Source organism: Limulus polyphemus, unplaced genomic scaffold, assembly GCF_000517525.1.
Source record: "Limulus polyphemus unplaced genomic scaffold, Limulus_polyphemus-2.1.2 Scaffold579, whole genome shotgun sequence".
In the NCBI taxonomy this organism is placed as follows: Eukaryota; Metazoa; Arthropoda; class Merostomata; order Xiphosura; family Limulidae; genus Limulus; species Limulus polyphemus.
Window position 1 is genome coordinate 260,009 of NW_013666189.1, and position 12,134 is coordinate 272,142.

General features: G+C 33.7%; 1 protein-coding gene across 1 annotated transcript in view; it reads right to left on the reverse strand.

Moving 5' to 3' along the window:
* Nucleotides 1-991: 991 nt before the first annotated feature.
* The window catches only part of LOC106459230 (A disintegrin and metalloproteinase with thrombospondin motifs 7-like), an 83,227-nt gene continuing 72,084 nt past the window's right edge, over nucleotides 992-12,134 (reverse strand). Inside the window, exons 12-13 of the mRNA XM_022385678.1 lie at nucleotides 4,196-4,307; nucleotides 992-1,429 (exon numbers count right to left, since the gene is read on the reverse strand). Coding sequence (XP_022241386.1) covers nucleotides 1,095-1,429; nucleotides 4,196-4,307 — 447 coding nt within the window. The 3' untranslated portion in view covers nucleotides 992-1,094. The remainder of the gene's footprint in view (nucleotides 1,430-4,195; nucleotides 4,308-12,134) is intronic.

The window sequence follows — 12,134 nt, forward strand, 5'->3', positions numbered from 1 at the left end:
ATTCTTTGATCTCTACACCCCTGACACTATTATATTAGGTGATAACTGGGTAAATACATTTTAGTTATTACTGTGATACCTTTAGGAAAGCCCTCCGGTGAGTCAGCGGTTAGCCTGAAGGATTATAACGCTAAATATCGGGTTTCGATACCTGCGGTGGGAAAAGCACAAATAGCCCATTCTGTAGCTTTGTGCCAACAAACCAAGAACAAAACTTGAGGAAATAGGGTTTGAATCACACATCCATTAATGATTTATATATTCTTGAAGCAAATAAAATACATTGAATTTTGATTCAAATTGTACATCATAACTATATATATATATGCCAATAACATTTAAACTGTACTTTACAAATAAAAAAAAATATTTCAAAAAATATGTTATTGACCTAACAGCGAACCTTGGTTATACACATGCCATTCCTATTATTTAAATTAACGTGTTGATTATATTTACCGAAATTGTTTTTAAAGAAAAAAAAACTATGAAATAAATAGGAAAACTATTTCAAGCATAAACATATTTTTTGTCTCGTATGTTCAATTCTCTTTACTTGTTTCATGTTGAAGATACACTAAAATGAAATAGGTTTTGATAAGGAACAAGGTAGCGTTCCCTGACATATTGCCATTGTTATTCATGGTGTATTCAGGTGTTCATATTGTGGTGTAATCATGACTATCAGACTGAACTGAGTAGGATGGACGATAGAGAAAGTAGTTTCTAGGTTAACATGGGACAGAATATATCATTCAGATGTGATTAACTCTCTGGATATCTTATTATCATGTTGTCACTATTATTTACGAAGTGTTCTTGTGCTTATAAGCCTGAACGAATTTAACCACGTTCATGTTATTATTAGTCAAAGTGCGTTTGTAAGGTGGCGTTCCCTGACACGTTGTCACTGTTATTCATGATGTGTTCGTGTGTTTATATATAATAGTATATTTAATCCAATTTGCCATTCAAAAATTTATTCAACAAAAAAATAAGCAATAAATTACAGTTTCGTTCTGTTTGCCATTTCCCGTAATATTCAAATAATACATATTTCAGCACAGCGATCAATTGAATATTTCTGCCGTCAGTCAGAGACTGCCAGTAGTCATGGGAGGGATAGTTGAATTGTTATCTTGAAAATCTACATAGTCATCGTTATCTTCGATCTCATAAAAAGAGTTAACATTGTCTGTAACTGGGATTTCAAATTCACTAGCTTCTTCTTCTTGGAAGAGGGAGCGTCCTCTGACGGAGGGCTTACATTCTCGATTTTGACAGAAATAATCATGAGTACCGTCGTTATGACACCATGTTCCCTCAGGGAAAAACGTGTCAATATCCATGTTGTTAAGTTCAAACGAAGGAGTGTACCAGGTTCCTGTTGTTTGTTTGCAAAATATTGCACATGCTTGCCACTTTATGTCTGTTAAAAGAATTATAAAAAATAAAAAAACTTAAAATGGAACAAAGCTCAAGAGATTTTTCAGTACAAGAGTTTAATTAAGTGACTTACGTAATACTTCGAGTTGAGATCAATAACAATTCTGTACTTCCCTGTCTCTTAGTTTACTGTATAATAATGGAAATATCTTAAGACAATTTAATCATCTAAAAAATCAGTCAACTCACTGTACTTCATTTACAGTGTATTTCATACCATTGTATTTGAGAACAGATTCTAAAGAGGTTGAATACGTTATAATAAAATTATTTTAAAGCCCAACCACGTTGTTACAGTCTACGTTTCCATGTCTAGTGTTCTATTTGATGTCTGTGCATCTTGACAAGAGCTTTGCAGCGCAGTTTCAATTGCAATTGATTCCATCGCAAAGCACGTCGCTCCTTCTTGACTGCTATCTATATGAAACTAGCATACGAGGACGGTTTCTTAGTGACCATTTTTAAAAGTTTGATCGCATATAAATTCATATGTACTGCGTCTGGTAACTTAACCGGTATGTTGTCCTATTGAATAGCATGAATACATGTTTCAGTTTTTAGCTTCACGAGGTATGCGACAGTTGAATGGACATATTATAGAAGACTCTTGCATAACGCGGCTTGTGTCACTTTTCTAATGTTGCATACTGTTACATGGGCTACATGGATGTTGCATACTGTTACATGGGCTATATGGATGGTGCATACTGTTACATGGGCTATATGGATGGTGCATACTGTTAAATGGACTACATGGATGGTGCATACTGTTACATGGGCTACATGGATGGTGCATACTGTTACATGGGCTACATGGATGGTGTATACTGTTACATGGACTACATAGATGGCTTCTGACATTGACCTTTACGTTTGTCGATTCTCATCTATCAAAAAATAGCCACTTAATTCATATCTGAAATACGACTTGTTGCAGGTTTCTTTCTGGATGTTCTTGGTATCTCTATTTGGTCTATATTATTTTTGGTTTCCAATGCCATCAAGTAAAGTGTATATTTTTTTACTTTAAATTCAAGATCCCCGATCTGAACAACTTTCTATGATCTGAATGTACTGAGATTTTGCATTGGAAAGAGCTGTTACATATCGTTCCCAACAACGATACATTTTTGGCGGCATCATGCTACCTATGAAACGGCAAACTATGTCAACATATCCTGTTGATACATGCCGTTCCATCGCAATTTCATATCTGCTGTGGTTGTTACGTTACTTGATTCTTTGCATATTCAAAATCAGTATAATATAACTTACTCAACCCTTTGTGTAAAAAGTATATTTAGTGTTTGTTTTGGATAGTTGTGCATAGCTACTCAAAGGGTATCTGACAGACTAAGACGTAAGGCAGTTAAGTTAACAGCACCCAACAAAATTTTTTTGTTATTTTAATTGATTATTGGAATTTCATTAAGGAGAACAATTTTGCTGCAATGAGAAACAAACTATGAACTCTTTAGTTCACAGTCCGGCATGATAACCACTGGGCCACGCCAGACCTATAACGTATATTATAGTTAGTAAGCAGGTGAAGCAGTTCCCTTCGTTTACCATAAAAATGTTTGTATTGAGAATGTTAGTAGATGAGAACATTTGAAGATATCTAGAGAGAGAGAGAGTCTGTAATTTTGTATGTTAAGAGATACGAATATTATTAATAAGTATTACACTCGAAATTATACTTAAATTATATTGGACATGAAAAAAGTGAAGCTTCCAATGTTATTTTAGTAAATTTAATTTTTTTAAGTAATATATATTGATTAAAGTATTCGCCATCAGGTGGAATGAGTTAGATAGATGATACAAGATCAATTGTATACTTCATAACAAACCAATTCGAAAACCTTTGTTCAGAAAAAGTCAACCCTACTAGATACTGTCATTTTGATTGCTGTTGGACAGTTATTGGCGTCACACTTAATTTCCATTTAAAAGTAGGGGCTATAATCCTTACATTTTATAAGTATATAAAATAGTTTGCTTTTATTGCAATAATTCTATATATGCTATATGTTAAAACTAAAATAGTAAAAACAATTTTATTTACGAATCTATTCAGCACGTACAATATCTCAGAATGCTTTTCTTTATCTATACCCTACATTTGTCATCTAGGACACTGCTTAGCTACAAAGATATTAAGAACACGCGCGATATTCTAGGAATGATTTTCTCTGACTGTTGTCTGCTGTTCACATAGGCCGCTGCCTATACAACAAACAATAATATACAGATGTAATCAGGAGAAACAGGAACGTTTTACATACAATAGTATACCTTGAGGACTTAATGGGCACAGCAATAGTGCGACATTATCTGACCCAATATAGTGTAGTCTTGGGACGGAATGTTTGGATTATTTACTTATTTTATGAACTAAATAAATAATTTACTGAAGTTTATTAAAAAAAACATTTAGCATAATTAACGTCATAGATATTTACGTTTTGATACATACCTTAAGTTATCCTCAACTGAATGTGTTATTTGTTTGATGTGTACGTTCATTTTATTGCATTTCTATATTGGAAAACACTAACATAAAATTACCTTTACTACAAAATTCTGTAATATATTACCCAATATATTTCCAGTTAATCAAACTATATACATTTAATTTAATACTAACCAGAACTAAGACATTAATATTATACAGTCAGTTAATTAAACATAAACGCATATTATATCGATCAATTGCTTTCTAAGAAAAAAAAGAAATTATTCTTACTATTATTATGACGAGCTTGTACACCGTTATTCGTTAATTTATTCAGGATGGTGGAGAATTCTTCGCACTTTTTGCTGGCATACTTGACAGGATGAATTTTTGTGTGACATATCTAAATCAAACAGATACATTCCTTGCTCATAAAATATTACAACGGAAATTTATAAACCACTAAGAAGTATATCGCTAACCACATAGGATTATACAACTTTCTCGGAGTAGTTTTTCAAACAATAGTTAGAGAGAAAGAAACATAATATTTGAAAAGCCATATTACTTCGACAAAGAAATACAATGTTAAAACCAGTTAAGTCATAGCTGAAATATCTACAGCTGACGTGGGCCTAGTGTCTAAACCAATATGAAATTATTGTTTTTGTTTGTTTTTTCCTGCAAATTTAGGGGCCTTTTTTCTTTAATTAAATGTTATGAAATACTTCCAAAGGGCAACAATAAAATTTGAATGATATTAGTATATCAGCGATCAAAATGCTGTAAAGATACAACAGTTTCTTTGTAAATTACTTTGAATTGTTTGATTTCTGATATTCGCGAAAAGATACTGAAAAACGGCTAGCTGTAAATAATTTTGAACTTACATACCTGAGGAAAAACAGCAGAAGTCAACAGCAGAAAACACAAACGTTTGTGCTGCTCTTATCTGATCAAATAGTGCGAGTTGACCACCACAACAAACCCACGGGCCCAAAATGTATAGTACATTTGTTTTTTTTAGTAGTAACCAAGAATAAACGTGTAAATGGTTATTCTTAATGTTTGAGTAAATGTTATAGCTGACAGACAATCACCATATATAGTTCACAGACCACTCTTGTACTTAGTCTATGATATATACTTCACAGTCCACTCTTGTAAATACGTAGTCTATGATATATAGTTCACAGACCACTCTTGTACTTAGTCTATGATATATAGTTCACAGTCCACTCTTGTAATTACGTAGTGTATGATATTTTCTCCCGAAATTCCTTTTAAAAATTAGTATTTCTATCAGCTTCTAAAATTCTAAAATGGTGAACTTTCTATATTAGTGTTTTATTGTGCAAACTTAATAACTTGCATACGTAAAAAATAGCGAATCTTCAATATCAACACCCAGTTAAACCATATTCTATACGGTTCCAATTGATCATGTAATTAATACGAAGGTTATAAAATAATTGACAATCTCACGTTAAATTCTCGCCTTTATATGATTTTACGAAAAATGTAACACGGATTTTTTCTTACATGTGTGATAATTCAAGGATATATCTATATCATAGTCACTAGATCTCCATCGAAACGTGGATCCAAGATGCAAAAGAACAAGTCTGGTGATTTGTTGCAGATGAAATAAGACATGATATTGAAGGTAGAATAAAAGCAGAGCAGTTTCCCTCTTAAAGCAAGTTGGATTTGAAATACACCGAATATAATTAATGTAAGCCATTAAGAAAGGTTTAATTGCAGCACACATGATCAACAAGTAAGAATATAGTGAACGAAAGACAGAATTTTCACAGCAAGCCTTGGCTCTCTCAGACAGACGAACTGATTTTCTTTAAGGTTATAGTGCATCTCCTCTTCAAACTGCCAAGACTGCAAGCAAGATACACTTTCTCATAGGCTCGTCCTCAAGCCGACGTTAAGTTAAACTTAATACTAAATAGCACAACGCGATCTGGAGAAATCACATTAAATTAACCACCCTCAGTTACAGTGGATGTAAACATTATGGAACAGCACAATGACGTAACACACAAGATGAACCATACAGTACAATATAAAACATTTTCCTAATAAGAATTGAATAACAAACTACTTACAATAACCAGAATACAATAAAATATAAGCACTTAAACTACAAAATACAATATTAAAAACCTTTATCGGATGCAATAAGACATGGAAACCGTTTAAATGAAATAAATACACACGAAGAAAAAAACATATTTGGAAAGAAACTAAATCAATCAAAAATAAATAAGTGGGTTGTTTGTTGTGTTTATCTTAGCACAAAGTTACATTGCGGTATCTGCTATCTCCACCTTGAGATATCGAGCCCCCGATTTTGCGTTATAAATCCCTAAACTTACTGCTCACCCATCGGGGGACATGTGGAAGGAGGGAACAGAAAAGATACAGACATATAACACGGGATAACACTTAACTCGTGAACATTTAAATTACAAAAACAAATGAATGAGAAAGAATAAATGGAAATAAATTACAAAACAAAGTGAAGTAAGTGAACTGAAACCGAATTAAATCTAATAAAATAAAGGCTTTTAAAACACAAAATTCAGAAGAAAAAAGAAACGCAAAACCTCAGTGATTATAATACACAACATGAAACAAAACATTTTATAATACAGTTAAATTTGAACACTTTAAAACATGATTAAACATAAAACGTTTTAGAAAGAAAATGGTAAATTTACAATATAAAAATATTAACAGGATATTTCTATACGTTACACGTAAGAAATGGAAATAAAATAAATAAATGAAGAATGTACAAAATATTCATATTTATATACAGGAGCTCTGGCAGGCCTACTTAATACTAGTAAGAAGGTCATTCTGGGCCACTGATTATTTTTTCCTCTCTTACGCCATCTGCTGGAATACTTCATGGCCTGTACAAGCTTCTTTTGTATCTGAGAATATGGTTTGGATCTGACAGTGTTCCTTGTTACCCCGTAATCGCCCTCGACCCCTTTTCCGTCACCAATCTTTCCAATAAAGAGTAAACTCCCATGCCACTGCCCACTTCATTGTTTGTGTCTTGCAGTTGTGAAACCAGTGCCTCGTCTCTTTTGAATCATATTAATAGTCAGGATTCTGGTAGTATCTAATTGACATTGATGGTTTCAAGTGGTATGGTCATTGCCAGAATCTATCGATATTTCTTGGTTAAGATAGTGACTATGCCCTTTTCAGGTTTGTTGATTTGACACCTCTTGCCAACTAGGCCTTCTTGGGATCACTTTTGTATAGTTTTGAAACCATCCTTTCACTCGGAAACTTACTTCTTAAATTAGTTCAGGCCATGGTTCCACCAAGGGTATGCGGAGATTTCATGTCTATGAAGAAACGTCTCCTAACATCATTCGGATTAGCAAACAGCATACTTACATGTTTTGTGTGTTTTTCAATGGTTCCCTTTAATAGAAACCCATGGTACATATGGATTGGTGAAAATGAAGCACTGAAACCACTGGATGACAAAAACAAAGGCATGGTCTCTGATATAACTCCAGGTGATTTTGGGAAATCATTAGTAGAATTTATCACTTGTACCCTTCGTCACCTACTCTTCAACCTCCTCCTCTAATGGTTTAATACTATGGAAGATTAGAATCGGGAAGAGAAAGATCATACCCATCAGAATATAAAATCTAGATTGTCTCCCATGATTTTGTAGAGAAAAAATATAATGCTTAAAGCATAATTGCTTGAGCAAATTTATAACACTTCCACTCTACACGAGATGTAAAGTAAGACTGAAAATGTTAACTGTTTTTTGTGTTAAGAAAGCAATGTTGTCATCACTGGTCAACCTATGTTGAGAAATGTCAAGAGTTCATGTTTTAGTATAAAATGGTGATTAGGAAAAATCTATATCCCAACTATACTTTGAAGCTTTTCAGACTATGGATATTTCACAAGTGCCATCTAAATCAAAGCGCATTCTGCTACAGCAATCTTCTACACTGCTCTAAAACTAAAATTTACTAACGTGCATGCACATAATGGTTCTACTTGTATGTAAATCGCCTGGCTCTCTTGATTGTGAAAACAACACTCCACATGGCACTCCAAAATAAAAGACAATTGTACAACAGTTGCAAAGACTGTAGAATTGTCTGGCATTTCAATGAGCGCAAAAGCTGATGAATGCTCTCTTGACTCCAGGGAACATAACAGTGACCACTTCCAAAGTTGTCTTTATTGCTTTTACATCTTTACGTGTGTGAGTTAAAGTAAAGTAGAGCTTTGAACTTAGTTAAACTTTGCATTTGTTGACACACAGTACATGAGAATAGCTATTTTTCAATCTAGGCTAAGTTCATACCATTTGTGTTTACCAAAGAATATAAAAATAAATACAGTGCTTTAGCTGTATGAATCAATTTTTTTTGTTCTTATCACTGAATTTACCATTTCATATGGTCACCAAGTGATTGCAATGTCAACATACCATAATGCTGTTCCCTGATGAGTATACTTCAAAACTAGATGAATGTAGTACCATTTATGTCAGCTTAATTTCCACTGTTTGGGTGAGAGGAGAAACAATGATTAGAAGAGCCCCCCGACCCTCATATACAGTCATTTCCCAGGACCTATGAAAGCTATCAAACGATTTGAATTTCAGTCATAATTGACACAAACATTAAGATACCATACTTAAATTTTCAGCTATGGTATAAAACATGCAAACAAGCACTAAAATATTGTTATTGTAAATCAGGCTCTGTTCTCACTATAAACCACATAATGTGAGTTCCATCAGTCGCGTCCAAATAGCTAGCATCTTACAGAAATCATATAGCGTATTGAAACATTCATACAAGTCTTCTTTAATGTTGAAATATAATCGTCTAACTAAACTTTCAGTTGCCAAATGTGATAACAAATGTACATGATAACAGGAATGCATCAATGAAATTCTACCTAAAATTCAAACAGAACCTCTTTTCTTTTAGGCACTGACTATTGGCAAGAATCAAGCACTCTCTGAAGGTTGAATTATTCTGTCCAAAAGAAGCCAGTGATGAGAATGTAACTGGTACTCCAAGAAAGCCTGTGGAAAGTTGATTTTCAGGATGCATATCTTTGATATCTATACGATACTGGGTAAAGTTTGTTCTTCCCAGTTGATAACATGTTCCACAAATACATCAGTAAAAAAAAAAGTCAGTAATCTACAAATGTCACTATGGTGATCTGAGGTTTGTTTATATCCACGATCTTCAATATCGTGTTGGAAACTATGTATTTATTTTTCAGTGCAATGGAGCTGAAGTAATACTAATTGAACAATTTTTCTCAGTTACTTCTCCTTCATGCACCATACTTACTGTTGTCCTAGGTGATATCTCTGTTAATTTTTGTCATGATTACCAACCAAAATAGGAATGTATCTTCGCTTGGTTCTTGTGAGACAACAGTATTTTAAGTATCACTTCAACCTCAGCACTAGCTGGTAGTATTTAATACATGTGATACATATTTTGTTTAAAGCTCACTACGAAACACTATTTTTGTATTTGATAGAATTGTAACAACGTCATCGAGATAAATTCGTACAATCCACGGCTCCTGTGCATACTTTGGTTAGCATTTTATGATTTCAGAATAATAGCTCCATTTAACGTGATACACTGTCTATACTGACAGACAACACCTATAGGAAATCTAAACCGAAAATACCAATATTTGAACTGTGGTCTGCTATTAAAACTGTCACATGATTAGCAGTTGTATCAACAGTTATACAAAGTTAAACTTCCCCATTAACTGCCAATCACCATTTCAATGAAACAGTTAATACTTAATGGCTAAAGTGGTGGTTTACATAATAGTGACTGATATACCACAAGATTAAGTACAGTTTTGGCAGAATCTATATCAACAAACTAAAAACTGTACATTATTTCCCTGTAACTTTACAACTGTGCAGGCACACACCGAGCTATATACTCTGCCCCATAGATACCATAGTAATCACCAGACCTGAAAAACAGAGGAATGGCTGTTTTCTCCCAGATCAGTAGTCAGATCTGATACAGGACTCACTAATTTAAATTAGTGAACAAAAAGTATTTAGCTCCTGCTTTCTTTCCCAAGCTTGTTGTTCTGAGAGCAACTGCACTCCTGTATAGACACAGGAAAAGTAAACGTCTATTCCAGAAATGACCAAATTGTCCACAGCTATTACATTTGTTTTGTCATTTTGTGGATCAGAATGCACTCTATCTACATCACAGGCGCAGCCAGAATGGTAGGTTAGATATATATTTAATAGTCTGCCAGCAGCCAGTTGGACTGAACCAGATCACCATATGCAACTTGTGGGTGTGGCATCATCTGTTCCAGTCTTTTGTAATATGCATTTAGCACTCTTGTGTGCTGTGTCTTTGTTAGAGCCACTGTAACTACTACTGCAACATGTTTGAAATAAATATTTCAGTTAGAGACATAACTCAACTAATGTCACCAACATTCACTAGGGAGTCTCTCTAAAAATTTAAACAGATTTATCCTCTTATTCCACTTCTAGTATGCAGGGGTACACTTTACTGCATTGCAGCTTAATGACACACACATCTCAGTTTTCAAAAGCATCATCAACCTTTAGTTTTGTCTGCATCACTGTAACAATGGCTTCCCAGCTCTAGAATTGATTAGGTTCCAAATATTCTATGGCACCTGCCACTGTATTTCCCAAACTAAGCAATAGACACTGCATGATTTGTTCTTGTACTGAGTAATTCCATTTAGCTAAATAGTAAAATTGCTTAAAGAAACAAATTAAGTGTTCTTTCATCAAACCCACAAACAACAGAGGCAAAAGGTGTTTCACCTCACTAGTTCCTACTGATTGTAGCAAGGGCAACCTAAATCATATATTTCATTCCATTGAAATTACTGTAGAGCTAATATGAGTGTGGGCTTCAGCTCTTCCCTAATGGCCCGAATTCTTACATTTTGCATAATGTTGAAATCTTCCTATTGCTCTCTTGAGAGATACGTTGCCATGACCAACAAACCTCTTCTCATAATCAGAAGGCAGTAGTTAGGGAGTCTGTTCAGCCACTGCATGAATATTACATAACTACTGCTCAATATGCAAATCAAATTATACCTACACCTGAGAGGTAAATAAATGTTATGTAATAAGCAAATTATGTCGACACTTAAGGGTTATATAACTGTAATAGGCATCAGAGGGCGCATCACTAGGGTCATAGTTCCGCGAAGTGGCACCAGAGAACACTGTTGTCTTAAGGGAGGGGTGACATCATATTTTCATACCAGAGGGCCTGTTACTATAGGCAGATGCTGTTACCAAGGTTCTATAGGTGGCCAGTGTTATTAATGTTCTATATATGGACAGTGTTACTATATATGTTTATAGTTTTCACTTACATATTTAATTGTGTTACTTGAGTTCTACAAATGAGGTTTATGTTTGTGTTATTAAGGATCTATTGGGCGTGTTGCTAGGGTTATTGCTATTAGGGCGGATAGTGTTTCTATAAACGGATACTTCTATACTATGATGAGCTCATGAAAGGCTGAACATGTGATTTCATCATCAGTATTATAGCCTAGATTTAAATATATGTCCTAAAGAGTTACAAGTAAAACAATTATTTTAACAAGACAACTATTATAGCATAGTGTACTATATATGCCAGTTTTTATTGCACATACTATCTTGATTTATCCATTACTTGAATTAAGTAAATATTATAGAATAGCCAATAATTTATTTTACATACTTTTAGAATTATCTGTCCTGAAAGGGTTTTATCATACCTAATATTTGTTTTTTTAAATACCCAATGAAACATTTAGTATAGTTGATTGTGTTTTTTAGGATTTAGTACACATTTAACATACTGTAATATAGTTTTCACTTCTCTGTTTAATTTGCATAACATACTTTTCACAATTTTTTGGAAGTGAATAGAATATATTATTATGGAAGGCATTAAAAACACAATAATGTCAGGGATATTACCGTAAGAGGAATTTCGTGGTATCTTCTCAGTCCGAACTCGTTTTCTTACTATACACCTGGAAAAAAGTTAAGCACCCCCAAATATTTTTCAGGATTGCTTATTGAAAATAAGGTTTAATTTTCATGATGTTGAGCAATGTTCATAATTTCAAACATAATTAAAAGGATGTGAGCGTTCAG